At 44.7% G+C, this 20,244-nt stretch overlaps 1 protein-coding gene across 1 annotated transcript in view; it reads left to right on the top strand.

The window, feature by feature from the left end:
* Positions 1 to 20,244, top strand: part of LOC138807180 (protein lin-28 homolog A-like) — a 131,274-nt gene that overhangs the window by 93,266 nt on the left and 17,764 nt on the right. Inside the window, exons 2-3 of the mRNA XM_069992760.1 lie at positions 227 to 320; positions 3,077 to 3,141. Coding sequence (XP_069848861.1) covers positions 227 to 320; positions 3,077 to 3,141 — 159 coding nt within the window. The remainder of the gene's footprint in view (positions 1 to 226; positions 321 to 3,076; positions 3,142 to 20,244) is intronic.

Here is a 20,244-nt window from a genome sequence, read left to right as displayed (position 1 = left end):
GGCTAGGGAGGTGTTGGGGTGAGGGAGTGTCAGGGGCAGGGTAAGGGATAAGCAGGAAGATGAAGAGGGAGGACGATCCTAGGTCAGGTGTGTCAGGACATTGGAACCATGACCTCGCATGACAACACAGATCACCAGTTATAGAGTCTTTGACCCAGCCACACTTCAATTAAGAGACCTGGCACCTTGGGTTCACCATTGACTGCCTGGCTGTCGTCCACTGCAGGATATCTGTGCAGTACATCTTTGGGGACTGGGATTTTCAATGGCTGAATCTGAACATGACACCCCCGGTCTTCATTCCTCCACCAGAGACAGAGGTAAGTGGGCCACTGGCACAGGACAGCCAGGGAATGAGAATGGGAGTTGGGACCCAAATTACCTCGAGACTTCCTCTAGGGGGTGCTAGGACCACGAGACTGCCATTCTCAGAGGCAGATGTGGGTCTCTTTGCTGGCTCTGCCTTTAGTTTACCTGGCAGATCTGGGATTCAGAGAGGGCTGACTGAAGTTGGGGCAGGCATGGGGAGGCTGGTGGGAAAACAAGAGGAACTGGGCTCTGAGCAGGGTTGTTTCTTTGAGGATACTCAAAACCCAGGAGCTTTCTTGGGATGGATCAACCCTTTTCTCCTTTTTCCTGAGAGAGAGGGACCTAGAGCCCTCTAGTCCCTTGGCCGAAAAATCCTTTCATTCCCACATCCTGTGGTTGGATAACTAGAACTCACCTTGCTGCCCAGTGTCAAGGCAGGACAGTGAGAGATCCTGAGTCTTTGATAAGGTCAGGGGATCCTCAGTATGAGATGAGATTGTACTTGAACATCATAACTTGGTGCATGGTCAGTCCCATATAAGACTGCCATGGTGTAAGACATAGAATCTAGAGAATCAGAGCAGGATGGGGTCTGTTCTGGAAGTCTTGAGTATTATGTGTGAGCTTTGAGCTCCTGTGTGCCCACCTGCTTCACTTTCTTGGGTGGGTCTTTGCTAGAAAAAGCTTGAAACTAGGGCCTCCTTCTTATCCCTTGTCTTTGCTGCTCAAAGCTAGCACTTTACCGAGCCACAGCTCCACTTGCAACTTTTTTGGGTGTTTAATTGGAGAAAAATTGTTCTCATGGACTTTGCTGCCAAAGGTGGCATTCAACTGTAATCCTCAGATCTCAATTTCCTGAGGGGCTAAGGTGAAAGGAATGGAAGAGTATCTTTGGCCGGGTGCCAGTAGCTCATGGCTGTCATCCTAGGTACTCAGGAGCTGAGAGCTGAGGATCACAGTTCAAAGCTATCCTCAGCAGGAAAGACCCTGAGACTCTTAACTCCAACGAACCACCCAGAATACCAGAAAGGGTGCTGTGGCTCAAGTAGTAGAGTGCTTGCCTTGAGCTGAAGAGCACAGGGACAGCACCCAGGCTCAGAGTGCAAGCTCCACAACTGAAAAAATAGAAAGAAATTCAACATCTTTGCCTGCCAATAATGGTGGAAGTGTGGCGGGGGGGGGGACAGGGGGGTGTTTTGGTTGAGAGACAAGGTGCTGGCTTCATTGTACAGACATTTCTAAGAACTCCCCATGTTTGCCCCAGCTTCAAGAGGACGTGGCCTGTGACAGGCAGGGAGTGGGTGAATGGTTGCAGGGGTGGGATTGTTGTGTATGTATTCTCTTCATTGAAGGATGGATTTGGATGTTGGGTGACAAAGTCTGAAGTCAAGGCTTGCAAGAAGTTTGTGGCCTGACGAGGATGGGTTTCCTCTGGGTATGTGAAGGTGGCTGAAACCGGAAGCCGCTGATGCCTCACAACTCACATCCTCGCTACCCAGAAGGCTGAGATATGAAGACATAGTTCCAAGCCAGCATGGGCAGAAAAGTCTGCTAGACTTGATGTCCAATGGACCACCAAAGAACAAGAATTGGTGCTGTGGCTCAAGTGGGAGAGTGCTCACCTTCAGCTGAAGAGCTGAGAGACAGCGCCCTGGCCAAGTTCAAACCTCATGACCAACTACAAAAAGAGAGGGCTAATTTTTCCGCATAGCAGTGTGTACAGTAGGAGCTGCCATGCTGGATTATGAGACATTTCAGATATGTGAGAGGCTTACTGGTTTGTCTATAGTGGGTCTGATGTCTGTAGTGCCACCTTCTTGAGAGTGGGATGTGATCCTAATGGAGAGAGTTCATGGTTCTGTTCTCAGGGGCTGCTGAATCCTTGGGCTGTACGTGTGTGTGTGTGTGTGTGTGTGTGTGTGTGTGTGTGTGTGTGTGTGTGTGTGTATCTGTCTGTCTGTCTGTCTGTCTGTCTGTCTGTCTCCTCTGTGTCTGTGTCTATCTGTGTTTGGAGATAGAAGACCTGGGCCTTGAACTCAGGGCCTAGGTTCTGTTCCTGAGCTTTTGTGCTCAAAGCTATTGTTCTGATACTTGAGCCACAGCTCCACCTTTGGCTTCTTGGTGGTTCACTGTAAATAAGAGCCTCACAGACTTTCTGTCATGGGCTGGCTTTGAACCGTGATCCTCAAACCTCAGCCTCCTGAGTAGCAAGGAAGACAAACATGAACCACCCCTGCCGGGTGTGTGTGTGTGTTTGTGTGTGTGTGTGTGAGTGTGTGTGTGTGTGTGTGTGTGTGTGTGTGTGTGTGTGTGTTTAGAAGAGGGCTGTAACAATGAGTGCTGGACCCTTTGGTAACTTCTGCCTGCTTTCTTTGGGGGGGGGGGTACATGAGCTTTGTGTCTGAGTCTGGGGACCTGGAAGGGAGAGATGTTTGATGGGGACTCAGCACCGTTAAATTATAAGACCAAGGTATCTGTGTGCCCTGGAGCTGTCTACTCCCTTGGGCCTGGTTGGTGGCAGACGGAGCTTGGGAAGACCTGGGGGTTGGGCCCGCAGGGGATGGCTCCCCAGGGGGACAGGCTCAGGCTGGTCTGCATCAGGATTCCCCACTGCTACCTTTCTGGCCAGGCCCTGGTTATAAGAAAATGAATTTACTCTATGTCTATTTTGCTTTTCTGGGGTGTGTCATTTCAGGGAGTGGGGGTGCTGTGAAGAGGAAAGACCCCAGAACTGACACCTCCATGGGGACATTTTTTTGTGTGACAGAGCCAAGTCATTGCTGTGTATGACGAGGAAGCTGCCATCAGACTGACCTGGAACAATGCTCAAAGGTACGTAGGCTGTTGAAGTATCAAACCCACCCACGTCTGCTTCCCACTCACAACAAGGGGGGTGCAGTGCAGGTGGCCCAGCACTGGTCCTAGGGGATTATAGATGGTGGTGGTCATGTGCCGGTGGTTCTCAAATATTCTCCTGGCTATTGGGGATGCTAAGGTCTGATGTACGTGACTCAAAGCCAGCCCAGGCAGGAGAGTCTGTGAAATTCTTATCTCCCATAAACCAACCCCCCCCCAAAAAAAAGCCAGATATTGTGCTGTGGCTCAAGTGGTAGAGCCTAAGCCTTGAGTAAAAGAAACTCCAGGATGACACCCAGGCCCTGAATCCAAGCCATAGGACTAACAAAAATAATGAAGTAAATGAATAGTGGCCACCTGTTATCTTACTACCAAAAAGGATGGATTGAGTCTTTTCTCTGGTACTTGTAGCCAAAGGTAATGGGCTTCTTTTGATGTTCCTCTAAACCTCTCCTACTCTCCATTATCTTTCCAGGCTTCACTTGCAGCATAGAATTCAGATCATTCCACTCAAAATGACTTGATGTACCCTCCCCTACCTGCCTTTCTTGGGCTGGGGATCCTGGATGTACTCACACACACACACACACACACACACACACACACACACACACACACACACACACACATGCTCACCCAGGCCAACTCAGACTAGCCTTTTCAAAGACACTTTATCTTCTTGGATTAACTGACCCAGGAGAGGAACTTGATCCCCTGTAACTGAGTATTTTAACTAGGGCTTGCTGGTTGACATGAGATAAACAGAAGCTCAAAAGAAAGGCTCCGGTGCCAGTCTCCTCTGGCTCATGCTCACACCTGATGTCCGGGCTACTTGGGAGGCAGACATTTGAGGGTCAGAGATTGAAGCCAGCCATAAGCTGGAAAGCTGGTGAGACTCTTCTTTCCATGGAACCACCAAAAATTCAGAAGTGGAGATTTGGTTCAAGTGGTAGAGTACCAGCCTTGAGCACGAAAACTCAGAGAGAGTGCTCCCAGATCCTGAGTTCAAGCCCACACAAAGAAATGGACCTATCTTGTTGCCCCCAGATTGCCTGGGCCTTGAGTGCCTTCTCACAAATTGTGATACAACACCGGTCTCTGGGTAGTGTATCAGAGCCTTCAGTAATTGAGTGGTGGAAGCCAGGCCTTCCCCTTCATGTGATCTCAACCCACAGGAGCAGGAAGGCAGAGCGTGACAAGGCCAACAGCCTGCAGAGCAGAGAAGACCCCACTCTGCTAGGGTGATTGGAGCAGGCTTCTTAGAAGCAGCACTTGAAAAGGGGTCTTGCTTAACAAGGAGGATCTGACAGGAAGCACAGAGAGCAAAGATGCTGTACATAAAGGACAGCATAGAGGAGCATGTTCATTTCAAGCCAGGGCTGCTGCTGAGAAATACGGTACAGATGTGCAAGACTTTCCTGAGACAGGCCCGAAGGGTTACAGAAGAACAGCTATCCAGGGTTGGATCCAGGGTTGTCTTAGCAGTAGTGGGCACGCCTAGCACACATGAAACCCTGGGTTCGATTCGTAGGTCCCGCATACACAGAAAAAGTTGGAAGTGGCACCGTGGCTCAGGTGGAAGAGAGCTCATGTAGAGCAAAAGAAGCTTAGGTACAGAGCCCAGGCCCCGAGGTCAAGCCCCAGGACTGTCAACATAAAACATCACTCCGAGGGACCTTGGTGACAGGTGGATGGTTATGCCCTCTAGCTCTTGGTAGAATTTTTTGTGTCTCCATCTTTGACAGAAGGGAGCTGGACACTCCTTCTGCCTTGGGATCCCCTGGACCCAGTTATCAGAAACCCTCCCATCATCTTCCACCAGGACATGGAGCAACTTGCACCAGAAATCCTTAGATACAGGTTGAGTTGGGCGGGGGCATACAGGGCAGAACTCAGAAGTCCTAGTGGGTCTGATCTGCCCCAGATGACCAGGCCATCCAGAGGAGGTGGATGGGAGCTTAGAGAGGGTTAATTATGTGGAAGGGGCCCTTAAATGCCTATGGCCCTACCCAGATTCCGAGCCTCCCTTTGCTGTCCCTGAGGGATCTAGAGGAGTGACTAGGTGGTAGTGTCTAGAGGAGGACTAGTTGGAAATTCTAAAGAATGACACACCATAAATCATGCGCCGATGGCTCATGCCTGTCATCCTGGCTACTCTGGAGACTGAGATCCAGAGGATCTTGTTTCCCCAGCACCTGCAGGAAAGTCTCATGAGAGTCTTATCTTCAATCTCCAACCAAAAGTGACACTATAGCTCAAATGGTAGAGCACTGGCCTTGAGCAAAATACATCATCAAGCCCTGAGTTCAAGCCCTCCAACCAAAAAAAAAAAAAAAAAGACAAGAATGAAAGACACCCCTTGCCTGCAAGATATGGTGAAGGAGTGGGGTTTCTATGGTTGGGAGACCAGCTGCTGGCCTCAGTGTACAGACATTTCTAAGAACTCCCCAGATTTGCCCAAGTGTGAAGTTACAGCATGGTGGGTGTTGCCTTACCAAGAACTCCAGAGTTCGTGGCCTTTCTTAGGCAGGGAGTAGGCGAATGGGAATAGGGGTGGGTGGGTAGTGTCAATTATATTCTCTCCATCCATGGAAGAATGGTTTTGTATGCTGGTGTCAAAGTCTGAAGTAAAGGGTTGCTTGGGGTTTGTGGCCTGACAAGTTCGGTTTCCCTGGGTGTACGAAGGTGTCTGAAGCCAGATGCTGCCAGTGGCTCACAACTGTCATACTAGTTACTCAGGAGGCTGAGATCTGAGGATCGCATTTCAAGGCCAGTTTGGGAAGGAAAATCTGTGAGACTTTATCTCCAGTGAACCAACAGAAAACCGGAAGTCGCTCTGTGGCTCCAGTGGTAGACCGCGCACCTTCAATTTAAGAGCTGAGGGACTGCGCACAAGCCCAAATTCAAACCCCATGACCAACAACCAAGAATAAGGTAGCTGAGTTTTCTACATAGTGTTCTGGACCGTAGGAAATGGTATGCTGTATCATGAGACATTCCAAACATGTGAGAGTCTCTGAGTTTTGTCTACAGTTGGTCTGAGGATGATAGTGTCATCTTCTCAAGGGTTGGGATGTTTAGATGCTCAGGGACTGCTGAAGCCTTGGGTTACCCGTGTTTGGTGTGTGTGTGTGTGTGTGTGTGTGTGTTGTGTGTGCGCGCGCGCGTGTTTGTGTGTGTGTGTGTGTGTGTGTATTTTTTCCTCATCTTTCTCTGTCCCCTTCCTGGGTGCCTATCTGCCTCTTTCTGATGCCCCTCCTCTACAGCAATCTTGCCTTTAGCCCCCTATCAGGGTCTAAAATGAGTCTTAAATTGCCACAGACCTGCATATTCCAGCTTTTCTTTGGGGCTCAAGTCTGGTTATCCATATCTTTGGCTACCTCCAGGGGATTCTGGGTTAACAGGGCCGGCTGGCATAGGTTCTCCCCTTCCACAGGGTGGGGAGGGTACAGGGGTTCAGTCATGCAATGCCCTGTTCTTTGCCTCAGCTGGGCCTCTGGCTGCATGTCCCTCTTTGGAGGCTGGCAGTGGAGTTGGGGAAGGGTGGTTGCCAGTGGCTTTGGCCAAGTTGAACATGATAGCTGACTGAAGGCTGCCCAACCAAGGAGCTTCCGGGACTACATGGGAGATGAGGCCAAGGTGGCTTGGAAGTATCCGTCAGTGTCTAGGAAATATCAACGTACCTTACAGGAAAGTCTATCTTCTGGCCCCAGCTGGGCCTCTCTAGTTCCTTTAGACAATTGCAGATGCTCAGAATACAGACGCACAGACTTCAGATTCCAGGGCCAGGGAACTGGGGGTGAGAGAGTGGTATGGCCAATACCTCAATGTTCTGGGGCATTAGCCTTGACCTGGCTATGCCCCCTTGTGTATATTCACTTCTTAATCCAGTGCTGGCCACACACAGGCCATTTGTGGCAGTGCTGTGGAAGTGGCAGTAGCGGAAGTGAGATCTAGGATGACCAAAATCTGGATTTCTGGCCTGTGGGGATGGGGATGGCAAAGGGTGTCTATTAAGAAAAAACATCTCAGGGCTGGGAAGATGTCTAAGTGGTAGAGCGCTTGCCTTGCATGCATGAGGCCCTGGGTTCGATTCCTCAGCACCACATAAGCAGAAAAAAAAAACCAGAAGTGGTGCTATGGCTCAAGTGGTAGAGCACTAGCCTTGGGCTGAAGACCTGAGGGACAGCGCCCAGGTCCAGAGTTCAGGCCCCACGACTGGACCTCCCCCCCAAAAAAAAAACTTACAAAGAAAAAAACATCTCAGAGCTGGAACTCAGGGCCGAGGCACTGTCCTTCAGCTAACACTCTACCAATTGAGCCACAGATAACCTTTCATCTTTTTTAGTAATTTAGTGGAGAGAAGAGTCTCATGGACTTTCCTGCCAGGGCTGGCTTCAAGCTGCCATCTTAAGAGCTCAGCCTCTTGAGTAGCTGGTATGAGCCATTGGCAACTGCTAAAGATATTACCATGTGTATGTGCATTTATGTGCACATGGAACTGTGTGTGTGTGTGTGTGTGTGTGTGTGTGTGTGTGTGTGTGTGTGTGTGTGTGTGTGTGTGTGTGTGTGTTTACCGGGGCTTGAACTCAGAGCCTAAGTGGTATCCTTTAGCTTGTTTGCACAACGTTGGTGCTGTACCACTTGAACTATAATAGCTCCACTTCCCAGCTTTTTGGTGATTTATTGGAGAGAAGAGTCTGCCCAGGCTAGCTTTGAATCTTGATTGATCCTCAGGCATCAGTCTTGAGTAGGTAGGATTATAGCCATGAGCCACTGGCATCTAGCTACAAGGATGTCTTCTCATACTCTCTTCTGTTGTAACACATTGCCTATTTGCCCTGCCCTAGATCCTCTGACCTCCACATCAGCTCCCAGCAGCCCCTGACGGTGTGGAGAACATAAAGCTCAAATTTGATCTTATTTCTTTGTCCCCAGGGGAGGGAATGTTTCCTCTGAAGCCTGGCATAGGAGGGATAGCTGCAGATGGGTACTGGGCTAGGAGAGAGGTACTCTGTTTTAGCCAAGAAGGAAGTGTGGCCAGATGCTAATAGCTGATGCTGTCCTATTCCTAGCTCCTCAGGAGGCTAAGATGTGTGGATTACCATGCAGAGCCAGTCCAGTTAGAAAAGTGTGTGAGACTCTCGTCTGCAAATAACCACCCAAAAGCTATAAGAAAAGCAATGGCTCAAGTGGTAGAGTGATAGCTTTGAACGAAAAAACTGAGGGACAGAGCCCAGGTCCTGAGTTCAAGCCCTAGCACCAAGATGTACGGCTGCACGTGCACACACACACACACACAGAGGAAGGTGGTAATGATAAGCTGAGCTAGAACTGGGGGCAGTCCTGAGGCATAGTCATAATAAACTCTCAAGGCAGATCAAGTGGTTTCTTCTAAGTCCTTCTTGGGCTGAGTGGGTCTGGTCCATGGCAGTAAGGTCCATGGAATCTGCCCTTCCATCCGTGCACAGGACCATATAGGACCAAGGGAAGGACACTATGGATGCTCCTTTGTAGTCGGTCCAGGATTGCAAACCTTCATCTGCCCCCAAGCACTGGAGAGGAAAGCAGGGTTCCAAGACCTGGGACTCCTGGGATAGCAACTGCTACAAGCATCAGCCAGCTAGCTGTGGATTCCTGATCCTACAACTCTTTCATGAGCCCAACTCAACACCTGCCCAAGGTGTGCCTGACAGATTCACACTCTTGTGATACCCGGATGAGTGGGTGTTACCTGGTGTGCCATCTTGCAGCTCCTGCCCCTCCTGGCCAAGTAACGTGGTTTGAGACATCGGTTTACTGCTCAGATGCACACTGCACCCATTACTGATGCCATTCTGATGACCCGGCTGATAACCTCCATGCCCCAAGGCTGGACCCTTCTCTGATACTGTGGCCCATCCCATACACAAAGGCCAACAAAGAGGCTGCTCTGAAGACACCTAGACATTGGGAGACCCGATCCTTGGGGTCCATTAGAAATTACTCTGTCTAGAGCCACAGAGTGAGGTCCAAGTAGGTGTTGGTCATGGGGCTCGAACTCTGGGCCTGGACACTGTCCCTCAGCTCTTCAGCTTACCACTTAAGCCACAGCACCTCTTTTGGTTTTCTGGTGGTTCCTTGGAGATCAGAGTCTCCTGGACTTTCTTGCCAGGGCTGGCTTTAAACCATGATCCTCAGATCTCACGCTCCTGAGGAACTAGGAGGACATGTGTGAGTCACATGCACTTAGCTGATCTGGCCTTTCACCACAGTGGGCTAGGAGCTTCTGAAAGCTTTTCTTTATTTTTTTTTTCTGTGCTAGTACTGGGGCTTGAACTCAGAGTCTTGGCCCTGGTCTCTTAACGTTTTCTCAAGGCTGGCAGTTTACCACTTGAGCCACATTTCCATTTCTGGCTTTTGGTAGTTCATTGGCAAGAAAAGAGTTTCACTAATTTTCTTCCCCTGAGTTGTCTTTGACCCACGATATCTGATCTCAGTCTCCTGAGTAGCTAGGATTTACAGAGGTTGAGCCACGATTGGCATTGGGCAAGAAGATTTTCTTACAAAAGAGTTCTTCCCTGCATTTGCCCTGACTCCTAAATGCAAAGGAGGCCTCTGAGGGTCAGGAACTTTGAAAAATAGGGTTCCAGCCACTGGAAATGGATAGGGTCCTTTGTGAAAAGCCAAGTTAATCTTCCCCCTGGGCCTGATTCTGGGACCCCACCCTCTTCCCTACCTGTGACTCAAGTACAAAACTTGACCCAGCCTTGAATGTCCTGCCACACTTGTCTGAAGCAAAAGAACCTTAATTCCACCCACACCACCTTCTCTAAACCCCACCTCAGGACCTTTGCCCATGCTGCACCTTCTGCCTGAGGCCCTTTGTCCTGAATCCACATCTTAGAACTCCTGTGGAATTTTGGCACTGGTTATATCACCTCCTGGAGTAAGTCTTTCCTTCTCTTTTCGGTCTTTATTTATTTATTTATTTATTTTACTGAATATCTGTATGGAAGTATAATTCCTGTTTTTATTTATTTTTTTAATATTATTTTATTTTATTTGAGAACATACTGTACAGAGGGGCTACAATTACATGGGCAGGATAATGCATACATTTCTTACCAAGCATTGCAGCCTCCTCCTTTGTTTACCCTTCACCTCCCTTCCCAGCTTCCCCCCTCCCCCCACCCAATTATACCCCCCTCCCCCCACACACCGACATTGTAAAGCTGGTTTTGACATGACATTTTGTACTTCTTATTGTTGCAACAGATCCACCTGAATCCTTAAACGACTTGTTTGCCCCCATCTCCTCCACATGTTATACTGACATCAAATATAGTGAAAGCGGGGGTTACACTGTGGGGGAGGGACATACAAAGCAACAAAGAAATAATCTTATAAATGCGTTAGAAACATATGCATGAAAGAAACGAAAACATTAAAATACATATTTAAGGGTTCATTTTCCTAACATCACATTATCTGACCTTTTCTGCTTGACTCATACCTATACTAGATATTGCAAATAAGGGAAACCATGGGACCTATGCTTCTTTGGGCCTGGCTTACTTCACTTAATATAATTTTTTCCAAGCCTTTCCATTTCCTAACAAATGGGGAAATGTCATTCTTTCTGATGGAGGCATAGAATTCCATTCGGTCTTTTTAAAAAAATATTGAATTGCTAGATATGGAACTTGTGAAGGCCGACTGGCAAATGCTCTATCTTGGTGTGTGTGTTTGTGCCAGTCTGGGGGTTTGAATTCATCACCTTGACAGTATCCCTGAGCTTTTGTGCTCAAGGCTAGCACTCTAGTACTTGAACCATAGCTCTACTTCTGGCTTTTTGAGTGTTTAATTGGAGAAAAGTGTCTCATATAGTCTTTCCTGCTTCTAATTTGGTCCTCACATCTCAGCCTCCTAAGTAGCTAAGATTACAGGGGTGAGCCACCATCACCTGACCTCTACCTCTTACTTTTATCCTCAGCCCTCCTCTGAGTCCCAGAAGAATATGTCTCACCAGGGTTCCTTTTTTTTTTGCCAGTCTTGGCCTTAACCTCAAGGTCTGGGCATGTTCCTGAGCTTCTTTTGCTCAAGGCTAGCACTCTATCATTTAAGTCACAGTACCACTTTTAGCTTTTTCTTTTTCTCTGTTACTGAGGAATTGAACCCTGGGCTTCATGCAATCTAGGTAAGCACTCTACCACTAAGCCACATTCGCAGCACAAGGCTTACTTCTAACAGGAGATATGAGGATTGGATTTATTGGCTTACCCCTTTTCGGCACAGAAATCACTGCCTATTTCCTATCTTTGCCAGAATTTGGGACCAACTTGAGACTCGGCAATCAGGAATGATGAATGAGTGATTGCCACCAGGCCCCACATCCTACAGAGGGATCTAGAATATGGAGCCAGAACCTTGGACAACTCCCAAAGCCTAGGAAGTGTGGTCTTTCTGGAGGAAGTGGCTGGCTTCTAGGTGTCCTGATGGGACATCTCACCCAGAACATAATGCACCCGTTGCACACACCAGCCCAGGCAAAGCCTTTGGGGTTTCAGTACTTAAATGACAGAGAAGGATGCTTTGTTCAAGCTGCTGGCTCAGACTTAGTATTGTCTGAGTGCTTGTCTGAGCTTGCTCAGGTTTTGGGGCTGGGCATGGGCAACCTGCTGAATGCCCATCATCCATACACCATCCGTCCATACACAGAGACTTAGAATTACTGCCTCCTTTTTTTTTTTGGCAGGTCCAGGAATGAACTATGAGCCTAGGCCCTGTGTCTGAGCTCCTTTTGCTCAAGGGTAGTGCTCTGCCCTTGAGCCACAGCCCACCCATGTGTGTATTTCTCCCCCTGTCGTCTCTTAGAAATAAGAGTGTCAGGAACTTTCTTGCCCCAGCTGAATTCAAACTGGCATTCTCTATATCTCAGCCTCCTGAGGAACTAGGATTACAGGCAGATGCCTCTGACACTTGGCTTTGTTTTTCTTGTTGTTCTTTTTTTAATCCTGACAATCTGAAGTCTTCACAGTGCCATTCAAATAGTTTGCATTCAAAGCAAACTACCCAGGCCTGGAGTTCGAATGCTAGGACTGCCCCCCACAAATGGAGGGAGAATCTGACAAACTCATTCTTATTCATGTGAATGCTAATGGAATGTTATAAAAGTAATAATTTGAAGTTAATTCATGATTTTATTTTAGAATGCCACACACAAATTATTGGATTTATATCTTCCATTCTAGCACCTAATGGAAGGATATTCACTAATTTATGTTAATATTTTTGTAAGTATTCAACCATGATACTTCATTAAATGGAGGCATAATGTAATCACTAATAATTGGTTATATATATATATATAACAATATCCTCACATTCCCTCTCTGTATATATACATATATATATATATATATGCAGATATATATACACACACTCATATATACATATATGTATACATCTATCAATGTATATATACTGGGCACTATTGTGGCTTGATCACAGGTCCTCAGAACTTCCTGGCAGCTCTTTTAAGACTGTGACCCCATTTATGGATTGGGCATTGTGAGTTGAAACCCCAGCATGGCCAAAAATTTATTCGTGGAGTACTAAGATAATTTTGATACATTTTATTCCTTCTCTGTGAAAGTCCTGGGTCTCAGTATCATGTATAATCCATATGCAAATATATTCTAGTTCATATCATGTAACGAATCATTATATGTGTAATAATACTAAATTAATAAGGGTAATAAACATCATACGCAGTAAACCCATGTAATATAAATGAATCTCATATATAAATATTAATTTTTCCAGTGCTGGGGCTTCAATTCAGGCCCTGGGAACTGGTCTGAATTTCTTGATTTCAAGGATTGGGAGAATACCCTTCACCAACAGTTTCACAGATTTACCCAGACCCCGAGTTCAAATCAAAGGTCGGACAGAAAAATGGTACAAATTCCAAGCCAGGGCCTTATTATTATTATATTTTTGGCCAAGCATGGGGCTGGAACTCAGGTCATGGCATCTCTGCCACAACTGACCCTGGGATCCCAGGACATGAGTTCAAATCTCGGAGCTGGCAAAAAAAAAAATCAAAAGAGAAGGATAAAACTGAGATTGGAAGGGGAAACAAGAGGAGGCAACAATGCTTGATAAAAAATGTATTCATTATCTTGCCCATGTAATTGTAACTCCTCTGTACCGTATTCTCACAATAACAAACAACAAAAAAAAACCCTGAGTCATTCAATAAGGTGGTTTTACATTTTTTTCCCTTTGTATTGTGGCCATCCTGGGTCTAAATGACAAAGCCAGAAAGTGTACATGACCTTGCATTGCTGATGTTTGGCGGGCTATTAGGGAAGCCATAGCCAAAAGAGGCAACTTAGTCCTGGATGTCGAATCCTGGTACTGCCACTAATGAATGGTGGGAGAACCTAAGACGCATTCTGATATATATCCATACAAATGAAATGTTATAAAAGTAACAAATAAATTACTAGTTAGTGTATGATTATAATATAAAACTGTATACAACAATTATACTACATTAATTTTCAATTAATACTTTATTATGTATTCAATCATGATACTAAAAAAAGGAAAGAATAATTTAATTGCCAATAATCGGTAGTAATATCATGTATGCAATTTCATAATATACAGACATCTTTTTCTTGTTTTAAGCATATACCTCTCTCTCTCTCTCTCTCTCTCTCTCTCTCTCTCTCTCTCTCTCTCTCTCTCTCTCTCTCTCTGTCTCTCTCTCTCTCTACCTACCTACCTACCTACCTATCTATATACCAATCTACACATTTATCTGTTTGTACACTTGTCACTCCTGGGGGTCAGTGGTAGTGTGCTCACCTAGGACATGCAAAGCCCTGGGTTCGATTCCTTACTACCACATGCACAGAAAAATCCTGAACTTGTGTTGTCTTGCTTAAGCAGTCGAATACTAGCTTTGAGCATAAAAGCATAGGGACTGTGTCTAGACCCTTATTCAAGACCCTAGGACTGGCACCAAAAAAAAAAGATAAAATGTTCTGACTGCAATGATTAAAGATAGGACTGCAAATACCTCATCAGGGAGCAAGCTGGGGGTCTGGTGTTGACAGGTGACATCTAACCTGACTTAGCCAGACGTAAACCACTACAACCCAGCTCTATGGAACCAGATGCTGCTGGCTCACTCACACCTGTCATCCAAGCTATTCGGGGTCTGAGATCTGACACTGGTGGGTTTAGAACCCAGCCCTGGCAGGATGTCTGTGAAACTCTGACCTGAGGCTCAAGGTGGTAGAGCACTAGCCTTGAGCTAAAGATCTTAGGTTAGTACCCCAAACCTTTGAGTGCAATCCACGTGGCTGACTCCCCCCAAAAAAACACCTCTCTAAATCATTAGATGTGAACTTTGTGAGGTTTGTGATGTGTTTCTGAAAGAATGGTGATACTGTTGATAGCACCCTAATTCTAATGACAGCTTGTGGGATACAGCCATGTGATGAGTTCTACATAAGCTGTTGTGTTCTTAGTCCTTCATGGGGTTCATTCTTTCATCTGGTCCTTGTAAGAGATCCACAAGTAAGTTGATTGCACAGATGGGAAAGTTGAGGCTCAGATATGCCCACATGACAGAGCCAAAGTGATGTATGTACTGAAATCTAGTGAGTTGTCTCCTGTAGACAATTATTTTGGTTTAGTTTTCTCCATCATGAACCTTGAACTCAGAGCCTAGGCTCTGACTTTCATCTTGTGCTCATGTTTAGCACTCTACCACGTGGAGCCAAGGACCCCTTGCAGCTAGGTGTCACAGCTTAGGTGTCTTTAGCTGAGGTCTGTCATCCTGCCTACTCAGGAAGCTGAAATCAGATGATCTGGAATCTAAACTATCCCAGACACAAAATGTCCCATGAGACTGTTATCTCCTATTCACCATTTAGAAATTTGAAGTGGAAGCTGGGCACTGGTAACTCGCGCCTGTCACCCTAGCTACTCAGAGGCTGAGAGCTGAGGATCACAGTCCAAAGCCAGCCTGAGCAGGAAATTCCTTGAGATGGTTATCTCCAATAAACCAATGAACTGAAGGGGCTCTTTAGCACAAATGGTAGAGCTCTAGGCTTGAGCTGAAGACCTCAGAGACAGGACCTAGGCCCAGACTTCAACCCTCCAACTTATAAGAAAAGAGAACCGTGAAGTGGAGTGCTGGGAATGTGTCTTAGGGGTAGAGTGCTTCGCATGTATGAAACTCTGGGCTTGAATCCTCAGTACCACATCACTAGAAAAAAGAATCTAAAGTGATCTGTGGCTCAAATGGTAGAGTGCTGTCCTTGTACAGGAGAAACTCAGGTACAGTGGTCAGGTCCTGAGTCCTTCAGGACTGGTGTATGCACACACACAAACACTTTCACACACACACACACACACACACACACACACACACACACACACACACACACACACACACACACACACGGCCAAAAATGAAGCTGTGAACCAAATGGGAAAGCATTGAGCTTCTGCTTTGAACTCATGGTCAGCACCTTCGCCCTGTTCAACCCCAAAACCTAGCCACCGAGGGCCCAACTAGGAGAGGTCAAAAGTTTCAAATTCTTATGAGCTTCACCAGCCCTAGATGACAGGAAGCATTGTGATTTTGCACAAGTGCTTAGATTTAGCAAACTTCCGGAAACCTAGGGAGGCAACACTGACAATAATGAATAATTTCATTAGATTCAGGGCCTTAGTTGTCTGCCAGAAGGACTCTTTAATTAATTGTAGCAATTTGTCTCAACACTGGAACATAGTGTAACAAAGACAGGATGAGTGCAGGGAATGTGGCCTGCCACAAGAGGTGGCACAAATGAAGAGTCCTGTCAAAACAGAGCACTGGGGAGAGAAATAGCTTGGGGTACAAAGAGGCCTTTTTCTCCTGACCTTCAGAGCCTGCCCACACTCATCCTCACTAATTGGCCAGGATGGATTGTTTGTTACACAACTGTACAGGAGTGAGGCCTTTTGTCTGCCTGTTCCATCAATGAGGCAGACTTCCCCCTAGAGCAGGGGGTGTGGAGAAACCTTCAGGGTACACTGGGAACAGTGACGGGAGCTCTGGAACATGCACTGTCTTGAAAGCACTCTGTGCTATGAAATCATTCTGTTCAAACTTATTTCCTAGCTGAGTTCCATTCTTCATCGTAACTGAATTTTCACCGATAGAAATACATTCATACATACACAGATACGTGGAGTTAATGGCTCTGTTTTTGGTGGCAGGTCCTGAATCTTGAACTATGAGCCTAGACATTGTCCCTGAGCTCCTTTTGCTCAAGGAAACATTTTATTGTGCCTTAAAACATGATACATCGTTAAATGGAGGCATAATTCAATACCTATTAATTATTAGTAATACATTACATGTACTTTAATATATAGACATTTCACATTCTGTAATTATTTTTATGTATTTAAATATACAATGGAATAAACCTGTAAATCTCTCTCTCTTCCCTGGCCCTCCCCCCCCCCTCTCTCTCTCTCTCTCTCTCTCTCTCTCTCTCTCTCTCTCTCTCTCTCTCTCTCTCTCTCTCAATATAAATATATATATATATATATTTGCCATAATTTACACACCTATCTATTTATACATTGGGGACTCCTTGGGCTAAAACTCAGGTCCTGGGAACTACCTGGCAGTGAGTATTTTGAGACTGCTGTGCGTATACTGACCACTTGATGAATTGGGCATTCCAGGCCCTGAGTTCAAATCCCAGCAATGCCAAGTCAATTGGTGGAGTAAGAAGCCAATGTTGAACTGTTTTCCTTTCTGTGAAAATCTTTTTTTTATTTATCTATTTATTTCATTGAAAATACTGTACAGAGGACTTACAATTATATGGGCAAGATAATGAGTACATTTTTTTTCTTTTTTAATTTTAATTTTTAATTTTTGTGAACATAGTGTACAGAGAGGTTACAATTACATGGGCAAGATAATGAGTCCATTTCTTATCAAACATTGCAGCCTCCTCCTTTGTTTACCCTTCACCTCCCTTCCCGCCCTTCCCCCACACCCCACCAAATCCACCACCACCACCAAAGTTCGTTTTTGACATGAAAACTTGTACTTCTCATTGATGCAACAGGTCCACCTGTATCCTTAAACGACATGTTTTTCCCCATCTCCTCCACAAATTATACCGACATCAAATATAGTGAAAACAGGGGTTGTACTGTGGGCGAGGGACATACTAAGCAACAAAGAAATAATCTTATAAATACATTAGAAACAAAGGCATGAAAAAAACATTAAAATACATATCTAAGCTTTCATTTCCCTAACATCACATTATCTGAACTTTTCTCCTTGACTCATACATATACTAGATATTGCAAATAAGGGAAACCATGGGACCTAAGATATTTGTGCTTGGCTTACTTCACTTAATATAATTTTTTCCAATCCTTTCCATTACCTAACAAATGGGCCAATGTCATTCTTTCTGATAGAGGCATAGAATTCCATTGTGTATATATACCATATTTTCTTGATCCATTCATCTACTGATGGGCATCTGGGTTGGTTCCATATCTTAGCTATAGTAAATAATGCTGCTATAAACATAGTTGTGCTGGTAGCTTTAGTGTGGTTTTGTTTGTAACATTTGGATAAATGCCCAAAAGTGGGATTTCTGGGTGGTAGGGGAGCTCTATGTAAAGTCTTTTGAGGAACCTCCATACTACTTTCCAAAGTGGTTGAACAAGTTTACACATCCCCTCCAGCATCTGTTGTTGTTAGAGTTCTGGATTTTTGCCATTCTAACTGGAGTGAGGTAGTATCTCAATGTTGTTTTGATTTGCATTTCTTTTATGGTTAGGGAGGTTGAGCATTTCTACATGTGTCTATTGGCCATCCTTCTTTCTTCTTCAGAGAAGTTTCTCTTTAAGTCTTTAGCCCACTTATTTGTTGGGCAATTGTTTCTTTGAGGGTTTGTTGTTGGGGGATTTATTTTTTTGAGTTCCAAGTATATTTTAGATATGAGACCCTTGTCCGTTGTATGGCTAGTGAAGATCTTCTCCCAATCCTTGGGCTTTCTATTGATCTTGCTAGCTATGTCCTTTGGCATGCAGAAGCTCGGCAATTTCATGCAATCCCATTTTTCTAACCTTTCTTTGATTTGTGGTGTTTCCGGGTCTTTATTAAGAAAATTTCGGCCTGCTCCAAGGAGACCCAGAGTTTCTCCTATTCCATCCTGTAATGTTTTCAGAGTGTCTCCTTTGACTCCAAGGACTTTGATCCATTTGGAGTTGATTCTGGTACAATGTGATATATAAGGATCTAGCTTTAGTTTTCTACAAGTAGTTAACCAATTTTGCCAGCACCATTTACTTAACAGGCTATCTTTCTTCCATGTTATTTTTTTTTAGCACCCTTATCGAAGATTAGATGGCTATAGGTCTATAGGTTCATTTCTGGGTTTTCAATTCTATTCCATTGGTCCTGAGGTCTGTTCTTGTGCCAGTACCAAGCTGTTTTCATTACTATGGCTTTATAGAAGAGTTTGAAATTTGGTATTGATATTCCTCGAGCAGTGTTCTTTCCGTTGATGAGCTTTTTTTTACTATTCGAGGTCTTTTATTTTTCCTTATTAATTTTTGGATTGCTTCTTCTATTTCCTTGAAGAATGACGTTGGGATTTTGATAGGTGTCGCGTTGAATATGTAGATAGCCTTGGGAAATATTGCCATTTTCACGATGTTAATCTTTCCCATCCAGGAGCATGGGAGTTTTTCCCATTTTCTAAGTTCTGTTTTGATTTCCTGTTACAAGATTTTAAAGTTTTCACTATACAGGCCCTTCACTTTTTTGATTAAGTTAATTCCTAGGTATTTTATTTTTTGTGGGGCTATTACAAATGGAATTGCTTTCCTTATTTCAGCCACACTTTTCTCATTGTTGGCATACAGAAAAGCCATTGATTTTTTAGGGTTAATTTTATACGCTGCTACTTTGCCAAGGTTTTGAATCAGCTTGAGTAATTTGGGAGTGGAGTCTATGGGATTCTTTAAATACAAGATTATGTCATCTTTAAAGAGGGAAGGTTTTATTTTTTCTTTCCTTATTTGGATCCCCTTTATGTTTGCATCTTGTCTTATTGTTGTAGCTAGGCATTCTAATACTAGATTGAAGAGAAATGGAGAGAGTGGACTTCCTTGTCTTGTTCCTAAGTTAAGAGGGAGTGACTTTAGCTTTTCACCGTTAAGTATAAGGCTGGCTGTAGGTTTGTCATATACAGCCTTTATTGTATTGAGGAATGTTCCATGGATTCCTAATTTTTCCAAAACCTTCATCATAAAGGGGTGTTGGATCTTGTCCAATGCTTTTTCTGCATCTATTGAGATAACCATGTGGTTCTTATTCTTGCTCCTGTTGATGTGATGAACAATATAATTTGATTTGCATATATTGAACCAGCTTTGCATCCCTGAAATGAATCCTGTTTGATCGTGGTATATGATTTTTTGGATGGATTTTTGAAGTTGATTGGCCCAAATTTTGTTGAGAAGTTTTGCATCAACATTCATCAAAGAAATGGGTCTATAATTCTGTTTCTTTAATAAGTCCCTGCCTGGTTTTCAGATGAGAGTTATGATGGCTTCATAGAATGTGTTTAGTAGTGAACTTTCTCTTTCAATTTCATTGAAAAGTTAGAGGAGTATTGGTGTGAGCTCTGCTTTGAAGGCCTTGTAGAATTCCGTTGTAAAACCATCTGGTCCTGGATTTTCTTAGCTAAGAGGTCTCTTATTGTTTTTTCTATTTCAGTGCTTGATATGGGCCTGTTAAGATGGTTTATCTCATCTTGGTTTAGTTTTGGCATGTCAATATTTGCTAGGAAAAGGTCCATTTCTGAAAAGTTCTCAATCTTATTAGCATAAAGTTTTGAGAAGCATTTCCTTATAATGTCCTGAATCTTGGTTGTTTCCGTGGTGATGTTTCCATTCTCATCTCTGAGTTTATTTATTTGGGTGTGTTCTCTTCTTTTTCTGATAAGATTTGCTAAGGGACTGTCAATTTTGTTAATTTTT

The sequence above is a fragment of the Dipodomys merriami genome, unplaced genomic scaffold, assembly GCF_024711535.1.
Source record: "Dipodomys merriami isolate MVZ:Mamm:240054 unplaced genomic scaffold, mDipMer1.0.p SCAF_414, whole genome shotgun sequence".
Taxonomy (NCBI): domain Eukaryota; kingdom Metazoa; phylum Chordata; class Mammalia; order Rodentia; family Heteromyidae; genus Dipodomys; species Dipodomys merriami.
The sequence above is the reverse complement of the archived record's forward strand: the minus strand, read 5'-3'. Positions and strand labels throughout refer to the sequence as shown.